This window comes from Conger conger, chromosome 7 (genome assembly GCF_963514075.1).
Source record: "Conger conger chromosome 7, fConCon1.1, whole genome shotgun sequence".
NCBI lineage: Eukaryota > Metazoa > Chordata > Actinopteri > Anguilliformes > Congridae > Conger > Conger conger.
The window spans coordinates 19236634-19253870 of record NC_083766.1 but is presented as its reverse complement, the minus strand read 5'-3'; the positions used below and the strand labels follow the sequence as shown (position 1 = coordinate 19253870).

At 40.8% G+C, this 17237-nt stretch overlaps 2 protein-coding genes and 1 long non-coding RNA gene across 4 annotated transcripts; 2 read left to right on the top strand and 1 right to left on the bottom strand.

Moving 5' to 3' along the window:
- Nucleotides 1–1117: 1117 nt before the first annotated feature.
- LOC133133718 (actin-binding protein WASF3-like) lies at nucleotides 1118–10898 on the top strand. Of its 2 annotated transcripts, none has more exons than XM_061249884.1 (9): nucleotides 1118–1180; nucleotides 5045–5191; nucleotides 5575–5709; nucleotides 5819–5972; nucleotides 6361–6478; nucleotides 7376–7557; nucleotides 8171–8410; nucleotides 9123–9448; nucleotides 9874–10898. In XM_061249884.1, the coding sequence occupies exons 2-9, from the start codon at nucleotides 5059–5061 to the stop codon at nucleotides 10029–10031; spliced, it is 1446 nt and encodes a 481-aa protein (XP_061105868.1). In that variant the 5' UTR covers nucleotides 1118–1180; nucleotides 5045–5058; the 3' UTR covers nucleotides 10032–10898. The 2 variants fall into 2 exon arrangements, with proteins under 2 accessions (XP_061105868.1, XP_061105867.1); XM_061249883.1 differs by having other exon boundaries at nucleotides 1149–1180; nucleotides 5026–5191.
- LOC133133721 (uncharacterized) lies at nucleotides 5425–13346 on the bottom strand. The gene is made up of 3 exons (XR_009709206.1): nucleotides 13290–13346; nucleotides 6328–6415; nucleotides 5425–5726 (listed from the first exon to the last, which is right to left on the bottom strand). It is a non-coding gene; the product is annotated as an uncharacterized LOC133133721 (long non-coding RNA).
- Nucleotides 13277–16814, top strand: LOC133133719 (large ribosomal subunit protein eL21-like). Its single transcript, XM_061249885.1, has 6 exons — nucleotides 13277–13357; nucleotides 13908–13985; nucleotides 15026–15087; nucleotides 15281–15393; nucleotides 16165–16315; nucleotides 16695–16814. Exons 2-6 carry the CDS (start codon nucleotides 13919–13921, stop codon nucleotides 16782–16784), a joined length of 483 nt encoding a protein of 160 aa, XP_061105869.1. The 5' UTR covers nucleotides 13277–13357; nucleotides 13908–13918; the 3' UTR covers nucleotides 16785–16814.
- Nucleotides 16815–17237: the final 423 nt, after the last annotated feature.

Below are 17237 nucleotides of genomic sequence, written 5' to 3'. Positions count from 1 at the left end.
AACACATTACTGTTCACTGAAGGCACCAAGATTGCTCTGAACTTCTTTCTACTGATTAGCAGCTGGGGAAACTATGCTCTATCTTAAAGTGTTAGCTGTTGAATTGACCAGCGATTCTTATTGCCATGAGCCACATGCAGTACTGGCACAGATTATGGAAACCTGTATTTGCAAATAGAGTTTGATGATTAATGCAATATTTTGCAAGATCTCTTTTTGGCATACTAAATGTGTAATAAATGAATAATTAAGATGTGTATTTTCAGGTAAGAATCATTACACCTTCCTATATGTATTCCTATATGTATTCATTCATACATAATCCAGTTCCAGCTCTAAAATCCCTAGTCTACTGTTGGAAATTTTATAATCCTCTTGAAAATTGTTTTCTTTGTCCATTATTAGTCTACAAAGAATTAGAATATTATATGAATCCAAAGAAATTAAATAATTTAATTTAAATTAATGATGGTCACATGATGTTATTACCACTCATGGTCAAGAAGATACATTATACAAATGAAACTAGGTCTAAAAACAAACAGAAGGGCACAGAAAAGTTTTAAAAGTACTGTATGTCAACAAAAACGTATTTGTACAAGACTTCTAGGAATGCTCTGCTCGGCTGAGAAGGCATAACAAATAAGACAATGGAAGATGGCAGATATAAAAGTGTTTAATTCAGTTCTGAGGGCTACTTTTCTGCCTGGGATAGTTGAAGATAAGAGTCCTAATAACAAAAAATACTGTATACAAAGGCATGTGACAGAAACGAACAGGTTGCAGTAATAAGGAAAATCATTTTTCTATAGGTTAATCAGTAAGATTTGATTTAGTGATCTTTTCTTGCATCGACCAAAACCAGCCTTGCCATCTGGACACAGAGATGGGACCCCTGTTGGCCAAAGGTGGTGTACGCAAATACCGTCGTCCGGCTGTCTCTGGACTCTTAATCCAGGGGAAAGTCCTGTCACTCAGGTTCTATTGGGAATACGATTGGATGAGACAACTGTATCTGTTTATCAAATCTTTATTCAGGATTGTTCATTGGAGGAGCTGAGCTGTCAGGCGCCGAATCCCGCCCTATAGCGGATTGTAGCTATGTCAAGCGGCCGGGGGCAGCCCTAATGACAACCCGAACCGGAGACTCCTGCTGAAATCTCCTAAAGGGACTCTATTGGTGAGAATTCGATGTTTCTTTTCTGTGGATATAAAGTGTGCAAATATATTATATTTTCTAAATGTAACCTCCTCTCATTTTCTGATACGGTGCATTAAACAACCAAAAACGCTTTGGAAATCAAGTTATGGGATAGCGGTCCCCAAGCCTATAATTAGCCAACTTGTCCGATTAAATTTTTATTTGGAGATGTAGTGAGAATTTCGACGGTTTCGGTGTTGTTGTTAATTGAACACCAGAATAAACGTTTACAGTCGACCGATTTGTGTAGCTATTCGTGTAGTCCAGCGTTACTTTTTATCATGGTTTTTACGGTTGGATTGACTTCGATTTCTCTAATCTCTACAGAAGGCTAGGTTAATGAATGGCATGTTACCGAGAATATACATTTTTAATGCATATTTATTAACTCTCATAAAATAGCCAAAACTTCCGATGTGATGCAAAATCTAATTGCTTATACCCATGTTCTCAATATAAAAAATAGGTTACAATTTATTTAGCAATTTGAGGTTTTAAAATCACGTGGCACTTCTTAAAATCAGTGTTTGTTTATCTGTTCGTCCCGTGTAGCTTTGCTCTGAACCGCTTTGCTTTTGTGAATGAACGACCCGACTAAAGTAGTGAACATTAAGCTCCTCTATGTCATCGGCCCATCAATTGTAAATTTATAATGATGTCTATTTTTAGAGTTCCCTTGGTCTCGCGACAAAGCCAGTGCGGGCTCTCCATTTTTTACCCGCTTTTAACTTTTAACACGGTTTCAGTGTGATTGTTAAAACTGGACCGTGCTGAATTGCCTCAGGAAGTAGGCTCCACCACAGCTTACTATCGTGATGTCATTTTCCAGTAAGTGTAGTGGATGCATCACTGTAGCATTCTGCTTTCTCGAATGCAACCTGTCTCCTGTAGGGGCTGTTTAGTGCAAACGGAATGTATGACATCAGATTACATATTTCGCAAGAAATCAATGTCAAATTTGTAGTAATATCAGAACAAATATTTTGCTTTTTCAGAAATTTTTTTTTTCTCAAACAAATTTCCTCCTTAGTGCACAATGAACTTTTTAAATTTATTTATTTTTTAACTCGAATCAGGAATAGGTGTTGAACTGCTAATCTGAAAAATGTTAGTGTTACATAGATGTGAAACATGAGTTTGCACAACGGATTATGGACTCTTGCCCTTTCAGTAGGCCAAGTAGATTTTGAAATTGGGCCTCACATTATTTTCACCAATTTAAAGTTTTTATTTTCTTTTTCTATTCAGGTTCTGCCTGAGCAGTGTTACTAATCAGCAATGTTACCCTGCTAATAAATCAGTTTGTGAGTGGTATTCAGTCGGGCCTCTTGGCTCACATTGGACGTAGCTGTGTGGTCAAAGTAAAGAGTAATACTAGTTACAAATTCACTGAGATGACACTGATAGTAATATCCAATAAAAAGAAAATGCCCAATGTGTTACAAGCGAAAAAGTTAGTTTTGGTAGACTCTGCAAAATGAGTGTGCTAACTTATTCACCAGCTAAAATTGTACCTATAGGGGTACAATGGCTTCTCATTGGGGCAGTATCCTGAAATCTACATCCATTGTACCCCTTACCCTGTTATATTTGCAGGAAATGTGCCTTAGAGGCTGAAAACTACCATACCCCTTTTTCTGACAATGCATATACTCAGGCGAGCTGCACTATATAGATGTGGGGCTGATTGTAGTGCACTTGATGCCGATGCTCCTAGAGGCTCTTCCTCTGTTTTCAAAATGAATCCCGCCTTAAGATTTGTATTACAGTAAATGGGTTTTTAGTCCATTTTCACATTTCATTTTCACAAAAGCCAGCAACCTGAGTTTCTCTTGGAATGTTTGTCCAGTTTGGTGAAATGGAGTTGTGTCATGTAGTAAAAATTGCTCTCTGCTGTGTCAGGCACAGATAATATTCTGAGTGAAGCTCGCTCTGGCCCCCTCTGTTTTGTTTTGTGAGGACCCGAACAGTGGGTGTCTGAGAGAAGGTTAGGGGGTCAGTGGTTTGGGGGAGGGGAGACTACCAAATAGTTGCCATTGTTACTCCAAACCTCATTATTCCCCAGCCACTCTCTATAGTGACAGCAATAATAGTGACAGTAATTACCAACAACCCTTTTAATTCAACACAACACCGAATTGCACATTTGAACTTCTGGAAATATATTAAATATCATCCATGGAAATATCCTCCATACTATCATCTTAAGGTGTTGCTTGATTTAAACAATATGACCACCTGGCAGCCATTGATGTACAGTACAGTGCACAAGTCAGAGTTCACCCATTTCAATGAAAACAGTCATTAAGTACAAAGTAATTAATTTTTTTAGTGTCAGAAAATAATGCAGCAAATATACTGCATATAAATATGTACAATATCAAATATTTCAGTATTTTGTGAGTCCACCCTTTGCCTTTATTACAGCTCCCATTCTTTTCAGGAGACTTGATTTAATATATTTCAAAGAAATCTGCAGGGATATTTTTCCATGCTTCTTGTAAATTTGTTGTTGTAATTGTCCTCCAAAGTTGGTTGTGATAACACCAGCAGTGCGGCTGTCTTAGCAGTGTGCTTGGTGTCATTATCTTGCTGGAAAATTCATTTGTATTTGTAATCTGAGTCTTTCATTGCTTGGGCTGCATGCATACACCTTACTTATGAAAATCGACCATTTTGACTCATCATTCCATAAATGCTTACTCCACTTCTCAGGTGTCCAGTTTTGGTGCACTATTGCATTTTTTCTTCTCGTTATTTTATTTTCTTTGTCTCTGTATCTTGCAATAATGTTTTGAACACTAGCTTTGAAAACGAGATGTTTTTTATCTTATTTTTCTATAACCTTCACCACCTTTATGCCATTGAATCTATCTAATATCTGATCAGAAATATCTTGTCATTGACACCTTTGGTTTGTTGGGAGGACAAAGCTGTAACTTGCTTGTTGATTAGAAGAATGGAAGACTTAAAGTGGTAGTAGGATGCCCAGAAGAAAGAGTGGACAAATACTGCTAGATTTGATATTGAATGTAGTGATGGATGCTTTTCTGTGATTTTATGTTAAATATGTATGTCCTGCATTATTGTCTGACATTGCAAAAATGCACTGAATGGCTGATTTGCCTTGAAATTTAAAAAATGAATGCCTGGTCTTTTGCAAAACACTGTAGTTTCTCGTTCCCTTTGTAGTATACATGGTTGATTAACCATATAGCTGTATTTTTTCATTTGAGTTTGGGAGGGCTACATTACCCATAATGCTTTGTAAACCTGATAGTAAGGCATGGAAAAAAAGCTGTGGGAAGAGGAAGGTGGAGATTTGGAAGATTACAGGAAACACCGGAGTAAAGTGACTGTGAGTGGGAAAGGAAACAGAAAGTCAAATACCCATCTATCTTTGGCTCAGGGTTGGGAGTGGGAGAGGAAACAGGAAGTGGAAGCTCAATGATCTACTCTGGCTGCAGTGGGGATCGAAAAAGGAAGGAATATGAGTCCTTTTTTGCAATATGTCTTTAAAAGTGTTCAAGTGAGAGTGTTCTTCTTATGGCTTATGGTTACAGCATGTTGTTCTTTGATGAGTTACAGTCCATTATTTCTTATATTTGTAGAAGGAAGAATTTGCAATGCTAGGCACTCTGACATTACATGACATTACATGACAAAGTATTGAAGTGATGTTCACAGTGAAGTTGAGCTCGTCATCAGATGTGACAGCAAGCTTCTTGGTGGATCTGAAAGGGACTTGATTGGAAGGTTTATGGTCTTGGAAAGAGCTTAACCATGAGCCAGAGCTTATTTGTAAGTACTTTGAGTTTACACAGCAGGTATTGTGTGCAACAGAGCCAGACGTCATCATGCCGCTTGTTAAGAGGAACATCGAGCCGCGTCACCTCTGCAGAGGGCCACTGCCAGAGGGGATTGGCAGTGAGCTGGACTGTGTCACCAACAACAACCTCTCAGCCATCATCCGCCAGCTCAGCAGTTTGAGTAAGCAGCACCTTCCCCAACCCTTCACCCCGTCTGGCACACTACTGCCTTTAATAAGATATGAGAGAATATTAGTAATACAGACAGGGTACAGCATCAAAACTGTGAATATAAAGTGACTTTGTCAAATGTGCCTGTCAATTCATTACTTTCTTGTATCATTCCATTGATACTCAGATTGTCTCTCAGACAGTCACCGAATATAAAAGTAATAATAATATAAACATGCATTGGAAAAATGGGAAAATAAGCTCCAGACTCCCAGTAGTGGGATATTAAAGAAAGCAAGAAAAATAGCATGAATACATAAATACCTAAGTGAAATGAATTAATAAAGTCTCCCAAGACACCAGATACACAGAAAAGGTCTCTCCCTCCTCTAGGCAAACATGCTGAGGACATCTTCGGAGAACTTTTCAATGAGGCCAACACCTTTCACTTGCGGGCCAACTCGTTGCAGGACCGTATTGACAGGCTGGCTGTCAAGGTCACCCAGCTGGACTCTACAGTAGAGGAGGGTGAGTCGGGTTGAGAGCTAGAACAGATGATGATGAAAATGAAACAAACATGACTAATTAATTTATTTGTGTCAAAGATTTGTGTACTATAATTCTCTCTATTATACAGTTTCATTGCAGGACATAAACATGCGAAAAGCATTTAAAAGCGCTACTGTTCAAGACCAGCAGGTTGTATCCAAGGGCTCCATACCTAACCCAGTACAGGAGATCTACAACGTCAGTGACAAACCACCACCCCTAAACATCCTCTCACCCTACAGGTGCATTCTTTCTCCATAGTCACCTTCCAGTTAGGCTACCTTTGCTCTTATCTGTATTTGGGTTTAGGCACAGAGTGTCTCTTATCAGCTACTACACAACTTCCTTCTTCTGTACTAAACGTACTCTCTCAGTGTCCAGCAGTTTCTGATGCTACAGTCTATCCAAGGACAGAACATTCATGGCTGCTGATACTCTTCTTGGCTATGCACCATGAATATTCATACAGTGCACCAAATTGGAAAGTTGCTGATTTGACACTAAAGGGGACTTCACATTCAATAATATGGAGCTGACCATCTGATTGCCAGACGGAATGGCAAAGGATTTTGGTTTCAGAAGGTACCTGTGACTTACCTTTTCTCTGGATTTGCTTTGCTGTTCTCACAGGGATGACCACAGGGAAGGGATGGAGTTTTACACTGACCCTTCATACTTCTTCCAACTGTGGAAGGAAAAAATGTTGCAGGATACTGAGGACAAGAGGAAGGAGAAGAGGAGACAGAAGGTATGAGGGCCTGGGCTTTTCTTCCTCCTTTCACTCTTTTACTTCTTCCCTTTTCTTCCTCTCTAGCATGGGAGACATTTACAATTTCTACTCACTGCATAGGAACTCTATAATAAAACACAGCTGCTCAACTGAGGAGTCTGCTAAACTGAGGCGTCTGCATGTTCTTTCTGCTAAACTCAGTCTGTGTGTTCTTTCAGCTAAACTCAGTCTGTGTGTTCTTTCTGCTAAACTCAGTCTGTGTGTTCTTTCTGCTAAACTCAGTCTGTGTGTTCTTTCAGCTAAACTCAGTCTGTGTGTTATTTCTGCTAAACTCAGTCTGCGTGTTCTTTCTGCTAAACTCAGTCTGCGTGTTCTTTCTGCTAAACTCAGTCTGCGTGTTCTTTCTGCTAAACTCAGTCTGTGTGCTCTTTCTGCTAAACTTAGTCTGTGTTCTTTCTGCTAAACTCAGTCTGCGTGTTCTTTCTGCTAAACTCAGTCTGTGTGTTCTTTCTGCTAAACTCAGTCTGTGTGTTCTTTCTGCTAAACTCAGTCTGTGTGTTCTTTCAGCTAAACTCAGTCTGTGTGCTCTTTCTGCTAAACTCAGTCTGTGTGCTCTTTCTGCTAAACTCAGTCTGTGTTCTTTCTGCTAAACTCAGTCTGTGTTCTTTCTGCTAAACTCAGTCTGCATGTTCTTTCTGCTAAACTCAGTCTGCATGTTCTTTCTGCTAAACTCAGTCTGCGTGTTCTTTCTGCGAAACTCAAGTCTGTGTTCTTTCTGCTAAACTCAGTCTGTGTTCTTTCTGCTAAACTCAGTCTGCGTGTTCTTTCAGCTAAACTCAGTCTGCGTGTTCTTTCTGCTAAACTCAGTCTGCGTGTTCTTTCTGCTAAACTCAGTCTGTGTTCTTTCTCTCTCAGGAGCAGAGGCGGAGCACGGACGGCACACTCCAGCGCGAGGTGAGGAAAGTGAGGAAGGCTCGGAACCGTCGGCAGGAGTGGAACATGATGGCGTTTGACAAGGAGCTGCGCCCAGATAATCGGCACGCTCATACCCTCCACCGGGGGATGTCATCTGAGGGGTCCCTGTCTCCAGAAAACAGGTCTTTACAAATGCCACAACCTGTATCCCAGCAAGCATACACACACAAAATACCAGTAGCCCTTCAGAGTGATGCACAGCTGCCTCCTGCACCATCCTAGGGTGGGATGGTTTCAGTCGTCCATGATAACATCATCTCATCTGCACTAGTGACCCCTGGGAGTTGACCCATGAAGGGTCCTCCTCTGAGTCATGTCTGTGCAGGCTGACTTGCGAACTGCGGTGTACTATGAACATATTGCACACATTTATAATATACAGTGTACATGCACTTGGGAATACAGGACAGTCCTCAACGTGTGACCACCCATTAGCAGGTGTTTCTATTTGAGACCTAGAAATGAAATATATTTTCCTGCAAGCTAATAAATGATGAATTATTGAAGTACAAAATGTACAGTAATGATGATTATAGGAGCAATTTGCTCAGTTTAGAAGTAACTTTAAAAGTGTCTCACATCAGGAGTTCATTTATTTCCATGGCCTTAAGCTGCTGAGAGAAATGTGACCTCACTGTACAAATGTATGAAAATATAATTTCTCTCCATTTATCTTTCTGTTCATTTTTCTGTATTTCTGTCCTCTATCCCTGTCCATCTGCTGTGTCTCTACAGATCGCATGGGGTGGACAAGCCAAACTATTCCCAAACACTCCCACGCAATCCCCACGCACGTTCAGCCTCTCACTCTTACATGCCGGCGGATGGTCACTCCAGGGTCCAGGAGCATGAGTACCACAGCATTGCCATTGGACACAGGGGACGCACGTCTAGCCGTCACAATCAGCCTCTGCCCTTGCCCCCTTCAGCCGAGGGAATGAATGGCATCATGCCACTCCCTCCAGCAGACTATAGGTACTACAGGACTGAATTACAGTTGGCTCCAGAATTATTGGCACCCTTAACACAAATGGAGGTTAAAAAGGCTGCCTATAATAGACAACATAGATAATGATCTATATTTTATGTTCAAATACTCAGGAAAGCTACACTGAGTCAGCAATTTATTAGATATACCTGTACACCAAATATACCTGTAATACAAATATTTAACCAGCCAAGCATGTGGCAGCAACTAAATGCATAAAAGCCTGCAGACGTGGTCAAGAAGTTCAGCTGTTGTTACATTACATTAATGGCATTTGGCAGACGCTCTTATCCAGAGCGACGTACAACAAAGTGCATACCCATAACCAGGGATAAGTGCGCTGAAAGACCCTAGAGGGAAGTACAATTTCAACTGCTATCTGCACAACAAAGATAAGGACCAGGGCCTATTTGTTTTTTTTGTTTTTTTTGTTCAGATGAAATTTCAGAATGGGGAAGAAATGTGATCGAAGTGACTTTGACCATGGAATGATTGTTGGTTCCAGACAGGGTGGTTTGAGTATCTCCTATGTCAATAACTATTATTGTTTCGTTTTCAGAACTTTTTGTGCATATTTATCATAGGGTGCCAATAATTCTGGAGTCTCACAAACCAGCTCAGAAATGTGAGATGCGTAGTGTCAGTGAAAATGTATCTGGGCAGAGTGTGTAATTCAGTTCTTCCCTCCTGATTCTTTAGTGTGTCAGCAGCTCAGATGATGGAGTGCTCCGGTCGCTCCAAGCCGCTGCCACCTCCCCCTGCCCCAATCATTCCATCTGCGCAGACCGCCTTTGCCACACCCCTGGGAGGCCCTACTCCAGCCACACCCTACACAGAGCCAATGGCTATGGGCGGTGACTGCCCCCTCCCTCCCCCACCACCTCCTGAATTTCTGGGAGGTCCAGCTCCCCCAGGACCCCCACCGCTCCCCCCTGCCCCCTCTGCTCGGCCCAATGAGGACAAGAGGCAGGAGGCCCAGCCTGTGAGTGACGCGCGCAGCGACCTGCTCTCTGCCATCCGCATGGGTAAGTGTGCGCCAGTAACAATCCAGTTCATTCAAAGCCACACTATACACAATAATGCTCATTTGGGGAATTGTGATAAGTTTATTCTTAAGACACATTTTAAACTCTTGGTTCATAAAGGGTAAAAATCCTTGTCAACAGAGCTACAGAAGTGAACTAATAAACACAAAATACTTATTTACTTTATGTTTATGACAACAGTGTGTGTTGGTATTTATAAACATATTTGTTTTCTATCCTTAAAAGTAAATATGAATTAGTAATAAGAAGGCACTTCTTTATAGCCTTTTTTTTATTAACATCTTACCTTGTCTGCAGGTAACTACCTTTATTTTAACTTCCTTTATAATTTATTTTGGATCCTGATATGAAGATACAAGAGCATGCAAGTTTGTTTCTAAGGTGTGTTTACATGTTCCTTTCAGGGATTCAGCTAAAGAAAGTTCAGGAACAGCAGGAGCTGCAGGCAAAACGGGAGCCCATGGGGAACGATGTGGCCACCATCCTGTCTCGCCGAATTGCAGTCGAGTATAGCGATTCTGGTGATGACTCTGAACTGGATTACAATGACTGGTCTGACTGAATCTTCTCTATAATAGATGGATGGTATAAGACACCTTCCCCCATTACGCACATACTGGCCCCAGTAACTCCCAGATACACCTTTCCTTCACAATGTGACCTGCACATTATTTCACATTTTTTCAGTTAGACAGTAGTGAATTGTGAACACTGTGACCAGTAGGGAGAAAGGGGCTTAACTTGAACCACGACTGTAAATATTTTGCTGTACAACTGGAAAATGTGTAAAATCACCCTGGTTAAATGCATCCAACACAAAAAGAAATGTCATGTTCATGTTGAAGATAGGAAATTAGATGTAAACACAGTATGAATATAATGTTGACGACTGGCAGAAGTAAATGTTGAAGAAAGGGACAGCAATACTAACTACGAGGCAGTAGTATTAATGATACGAGTAGAGGGAAATAATTTGAATAGTTTTTAGCTGGCTGTCATGTCAGCCATTATGCCTTTTTTGATTGGCTGTGGGACCTTAGTGGAGATCAGGGTTAGGATTCAGGCTGCTGCTCTGTCAGAATAAGGATCAGGGGGTCAGTTACCTTGACGTTGTTGATAAGGGATGTTGGTCTGGGTGAACACTGAATAAACCAAGACTACCCTTTCACATTAGTGTGGTTATACAAAGACAATGGTCATACTTATACCCAATGAGATAAATTGTTCATTTATTCATGCTTAGTTTTGTTTTATTTTACGTTTATGTTACTGTATGGTGTAGTGGTAACTGGGCTTGAATTCCCAGGTGGGGTAGTGTTGTTGCCCCTTTGAATAAAGTAGCCTGAATGACTTCAGTGAATATCCAATTGTATGAATGGATTTGTAACACCTGCCCTGGATAAAGAAATAAAGCATACTAACACACCCAGTCACAGACTTGTTGTTGTGGAATAGCTGATGTAGAGATCTACAGCCAATACTGAAATTCCACTTGAAATGGTGTAAGCAGAACAGAATAGAACTGTATTTAACTATGCACTGAAGTCCACAAATGTATATACTACTGTGGAAAACCGTAACATTAAGACTACACAATGTAAAGGGATACTTGAGTAGTTATGAAATTCACGATGAACTGTGCATTAATCTTAACAACAGCATTTCTACTGCATTGCTCATTCCTATTCTAAACCTTCCATCTCATTGCTTCTCACAGCTTGGGATTATTGCAGATAGCAGTTCCTGACATAGGCTCTAGATTAACCCTAGAGACTGTGACATACTTGTCAGTGCTCTGATATAGGTCAGTGCTTGTCATCCCCATTATTATTTCCCCGTTTGGCTTCAGATGTCCCCATTCCATTAACATTGTCACGCAGTCAATGGAAATTGCCCCAAGGGGTGTGCATCTCTTGCTGGTCAGTAAAATCTTCTAAAAACGTTCATATAATGCAAATCAATAAAATCATCCTGTAATATAACTGCACATATTTATTGCAGACTACAGCGTGTAAAAATAAAATAGTTTTTATGATTTTTTTCAAGATACAAAATAAATTCTGATGGAAGGCTATACAGCTGCCATGGCAGAATGGCAGGGACAATGGAACAAGGCTAAATGTGGCAAATGGCTACATCAACTACAGTGCTCTGTCAGAGCAAAGCGCGTTAAGGAGAGAAATGGGAAAGAGCAGGTATTGTTTGCTAGGACTGTGGTTCTCAACCTCAGTCCTGGGGACCCCCTGTGTATGCTGGTTTTCATTCCAACCGCAACTGCAATCCAATAATTTTACCAAGCAGTTAAAAGTACCATGTTTGCATTGTGTTTATTTCACTATATTGTAAATAACTACATAAGAGGTAACAAAATTGCTGAACTGATCAAATTAAAGACAATTAATATACTGCAGGTCAGAGTACGTGTGGGGCTTTTCTTTAAAAGAGCATGTATGCTCAGTCAGCTTAGCCTCTATAAATAAAGGTTAATAATAAAATGGTGAAAGTGTGCACACATGGCCACTAAAACTACCCATTTGATGGATAATGAATTCAAAGACAAAACAAATAACAAAAGAATCTGAAATTGTCAAATTTCAGGGAGAAGAATTTATGAAAGAACTTTATCATGTGTTCAACAACCAAATTAGGTTGGTAAATGTCGGCGTTCATAAAACAATTGATGCTTCTTATTCACCCATTCACCCATCCACAGACCATCAGTGATTGGCTGCTATGCAAGGCACCAACCAGCTCGTCATGAGCTATTGGGGGTTAGGTGTCCTGCTCAGGGACACTTGGACACACCCAAGAGGGATCAAACTGGCAACCCTCCGACTGCCAGACAACTGCTCTTACCTCCTGCACCCTATTTATTTCCCTTGTTACCTCTTTTTTATGGCATGTTTAAAGATAGCATAATAAACATAATGTGAACATGAAACTTTCATTATTTAACAGGATATTTGTGGGCGGTGGAAGGATAGGAGATATTATGGATACCTTGGGTGAAGGGGAAGGTTTAAGAGCCGTTGACAGGGTTGTGATACAGTTCCTACCTTAGAGTATGTAATACTCCAGAAGGAACCAATGGAGTTTCACTCATTCATGCATGCTCATTTGTGTCCTTGGTCACATGCACAAGGAAGAAAAGAGTAGAGTATATAATATCTAGAGACCTATGAATTTGTGAGGAAATACAGCATTCCAGTGGATATAAGAGAATTTGCGATTGTCATTGAGGCCTTTTGAGATTATTACAAGGATACAGCATAGACGCTCTGATTTGAATTTAAATCTAACGATAAATGGAGTAAATATTGTGGATTATAGTGTGCCAACAAATTATTTAGGAAAATGTGTCAATTGGGCAAAATTCCTCAAGCAAAACAAAAATGGAACACTGGATTTGGAAATATTAAATGGTAAATGGTAAATCTGGCATTTATATAGCGCCTTTAGCCAAATCCCTGTACAATTGATGCTTCTCATTCACCCATTCATACACACACTCACACACCGACGGCGATTGGCTGCCATGCAAGGCGCCGACCTGCTCGTCAGGAGCATTTGGGGGTTAGGTGTCTTGCTCAGGGACACTTCGACACAGCCCGGGCGGGGGATCGAACCGGCAACCCTCCGATAATTCCCATATATTAATATACAGTTCAATGGTTCCGACTCGGAGAATAGGGTCTGGACTAATCTGCTCCGCACTCCATCACAGTAGGTGGCGGTAATGCAGCATTAGTACAATTCACCAATAAACACCATTGAAGAAGACGGAAGGCTAGAATTTCGGTCAGGCAACATTATGGAGTACCTTATAAAGCAGTGTTGGGTCCTTGCCGTTCTCTTTTTCCGGACCCGTCATCCGCTAAACAGGGGAAGGTAAGATTATTTCACGGTTTTCTGCCTAAAAAGGCATGAAAAGTTTCCTTAAGCACATTTGAATGGAATACTTTATAGTGATTCTCACATATAACAGTAGATCACTGAACCACGACGGTATAAGGATCACAGATGACTGATAAATAATAACGTGTTCGTAGCGTGGTGTTCATGTGCTGGGCCCTCGTGCTTTCGGTAACGATAATAAGCCGATGACCCACGGCATTAACGTTAGTTGACGAAATATCCGAAATAAAGCTAAGGCACAAGACGCATGTAAATATTGAGTCTTCAGAAAAATTTAACGCTCATTAAAGCAGAGCTTTATTGCGCCCATCTATACTGACGTAGCGAATATAAAGGTTACTCTCCACACTACAAATATAACCCAGTGGTAGCGATCAGTGGGTCTTGATAGTATGAATACCTAGTAGTTGTCATTCGGTTGTTTCTACATTCCAGACCGGGCAAGGATGTGTTGCTGGTGCTTTCATATTAGCCTGCCAGTTGCTCGTTTTGTATGTTAACCAGCGTACCTTTGCTCTTGAAGAAGCCGACATCATGACTAACACCAGAGGCAAGAGGAGGGGGACGCGATACATGTTCGCCCGACCCTTCCGTAAGCATGGTGAGTACAGAGCGTTTTCATTCTCCAGCAGGCATGTAAAATGACAGTGGGCACAGGTCTGTAGCCCAGTACTAAGACCGCTGATTCTACTTCTCAATGTCTTTATTGAAGAACGTGATTAGTTCATTAGTTTCATCGGGTGTTGTGCTGGGCTAAAGCAAAAACCTGCACCGCTTCGGCCCTTTTAGGATAAGATTAACGAATGATAACGAACCAAACATAACCCGGTCACATAGCCTCGAGAGCTGTGTGTTCAGGTATTTGTTTCCACCAATTACCATGGCTCAATGAGCTAATTTACTGTATTCAACACTATTTATCTCGTAAATTACATCACTGTAAAACGCCTCCTAAAGAGACTCGATTCACCCTGTCATTCATGTGCTTGTCAAGAAATGCAGGCAAAATATCAGAGCGTAAATGTTAGCGCTAATTACGGCTTATTGATGCCAGAAGTTGGCAGAAAACCAGAAAAGGATGAGGAATTGTTTACAGTATAGCACTGTGAATATAAGGACTTGCATGCATAGCCATTTCTGACCTAATGTTGCCTGTGGGTAGGAAAATAATCCCTCAAAACATGAAACCTGAACCACCAACCTTCCGGGTCTCAGTCTAGCCACTGTAGCCTTAGGCCACAGGTGTCAAACTTCAGTCCAGGAGGGCCGTAGTGTCTGCTGGTTTTTGGGGTGTTCTGGGTTCATTCAAGTCGTTGATTGGTTAAAGTATCCACACGCCTTGTTCTCAAGGCCTTAATTGGCCTTAATTGAAACTGATTGAAAGGAAACCACTAAAACCCGCAGACACTGATATATATATATATATATATATATATATATATATATATATATATATATATATATATATATAGTGATAGAGATAGATATATATAGATATATATATATAGAGATATAGGTTTATTGCAGCAACTGCCTGTCCTTTCTTTTGTAGTCTTTGAATGACCCATGTCTGCCCTATCATTCCTCGTCTACTGTTTTGGTAACAGATTAGTTGACATGTGAAATGCTTTTTATTTTCAGGCCCTATCCCTCTGTCCACGTACATGCGCATCTTCAAGAAAGGAGACATTGTTGACATAAAGGTAAGGAAGTGATTATTGTTTTTGTGTTCCAATGTAGAGGAGTGCTGAGTGAAATTGTCTTGTAAAAGTATTGAGCTGGTGTCAGTGGTTCTTCAGCTCCTGCTTACAACAAGTTAAATCTGATTGCGTTGGAGAGGTACTGAAAGTCTTGATTGATAATTCTGCATTTCTGTTTGTCTCTTTCTCCATCCAGGGAACCGGAACCATCCAGAAAGGAATGCCTCACAAGTGCTACCATGGCAAGACTGGCCGTGTGTACAATGTCACGCAGCACGCTGTGGGTATCATTGTAAACAAGCAGGTCAAGTAAGTGAAAATCCAGCATTCTGAGGACTTGCTGGGGAACTTGAGCGGACATGGGAGAGTAGTAGGGAAGATGGGGTCGGTGGTGTTTGAAATGACTGCCTGCCTGGTGGTACTGGATCACCTGCTGCTCTATTCATAGAAGCTCCTGGCCTTGGTTATAGCAGTTAAGGATGGAACAAATTTCCTCTGAAGCGTAAGGACTTACTGGAATAGATTAATAAATGCTTTTTATCACAAGTTTATTCTTAAAACGGGAAATAATGTATTTATTGATTGATTTTAAGTAATTGTATTTTTATGGAAGGTTTCCAGCTGTGGTCAACTCTGGCATTGTGAGGATTTGATTAGACAAAGGAGTACATCGCTACTCTTAAGAAATGTGGCAGAATGTTTAGCGGTATGGCAGTGAAGAGGATCACCTCGGATGTTGCTGTTTTAATGGGACCCAGCTCCCTCTGAAAACTGCAAAGGAATGCAGGTTTTTGTTGTCACCAGTTACAGTAAATAGCCTGAATAGTTGTATAAGTAATGAGAGCTGAAGTATAAAATACGTTCACCCCACAGCAGCTGAAGTGGATCAGTTGTGTTTCTGCAAGAGAGATTCCAAAGTCACTGTAGATTGGTTGGTTTTGTATTTTTATTTTCTCTGACCATATGAATTTATGTCTCATGCACAAGCTTTACTCTGCTGTGCATAAGATTTGTGTTTTATCGTAAAGTGCTGTTTTAGTGAATATGCAGGCCGGTTGAACACGTGCCCTCTCTCTGCAGAGGCAAGATCCTGGCCAAGAGAATCAATGTGCGCATTGAGCACATCAAGCACTCTAAGAGCCGGGACAGTTTCCTGCAGCGTGTGCAGGAGAACGAGAAGCAGAAACTGGAGGCCAAGGTGTCCGGCATCTGGACGGAGCTGAAACGACAGGTAGGCCACACAAAGCACTCCGCTGTGCCTGCGATCAAGCCTTTACATTTCCGCTTGTAATCGAATGTCTTCAGCCGTTCCACTTAAATTAAGTTAATTTGTGAAATGAACTGAAATTGAATTAATGAATTGGAGAAAAGTTCTATTGAATTAAATTTATTTTTCTGATTTTAATTCACAACCCTGAGCTACAATTTAATGATCCAGTATATTTTCTTCAACATACAAACGGGCAGTGGCCCCATTACATCGAATATAGATGTAATTGGAACATTGCTACTGGTTTCTGGTTCATTGCTCACTGTCATGTCATGTACTGTTGGTAAATATAGATTTTTTGATGTGGTTATTCTTGATTGTCTTCAATTTGCTTTTTCAGCCGGCAGCCCCACGGTCTGCACACTTTGTCAGCACCAAGAACAACGAGCCCCAGCTCCTGGAGCCCATCCCCTATGAGTTCATGGCATAGTGCTAAAATAATAAACACGTTTTACACACAGTCCATGGTCTCTGTCTCTTATTCCCATAAGTGCCCTATGTGGGGTTTGAAACTTTGACTCAGTAGTTTTGGACAGCATTTAGTTTGAGTCACTACGTTTTGTTCTTGCGCAGCAACATACATTTGGTCACTAGGTGGCAGTGTGCACTTTAACTTTGTTTTCTGCTCCACATCCACTGCATTATACAAGAATGTACTCGGGCTCAGGCATGCTCACCAATACTAATGACTTGTGTTTCATCAATTTGGCTTGCTTACATGATGTATCTGCACATTTTGTACTCAAGCTGATGTCCATTACCAAAAAAACTGGCAGTTCTTTACTTTGTTGGTCACGAGACACCTTCATGAATCGTGTGTATCCATTCTGTGAAGAGAGAACCAACTCCGACTATTTTGGTGCCTCGCTTTGGTCTTCCTCTT

What these genes read in the sequence shown, in the direction of transcription:
- LOC133133718 (XM_061249884.1), top strand. Translation starts at nt 5,059, where the DNA reads ATGCCGCTTGTTAAGAGGAACATCGAGCCGCGTCACCTCTGCAGAGGG. An exon ending in GGACTCTACAGTAGAGGAGG is followed by an intron (nt 5,710 to 5,818) that starts GTGAGTCGGGTT and finishes TCTATTATACAG; the next exon opens with TTTCATTGCAGGACATAAAC. An exon ending in GCTCTCTGCCATCCGCATGG is followed by an intron (nt 9,449 to 9,873) that starts GTAAGTGTGCGC and finishes TGTTCCTTTCAG; the next exon opens with GGATTCAGCTAAAGAAAGTT.
- LOC133133719 (XM_061249885.1), top strand. Translation starts at nt 13,919, where the DNA reads ATGACTAACACCAGAGGCAAGAGGAGGGGGACGCGATACATGTTCGCC. An exon ending in ATTGTAAACAAGCAGGTCAA is followed by an intron (nt 15,394 to 16,164) that starts GTAAGTGAAAAT and finishes CTCTCTCTGCAG; the next exon opens with AGGCAAGATCCTGGCCAAGA. An exon ending in GGACGGAGCTGAAACGACAG is followed by an intron (nt 16,316 to 16,694) that starts GTAGGCCACACA and finishes TTGCTTTTTCAG; the next exon opens with CCGGCAGCCCCACGGTCTGC.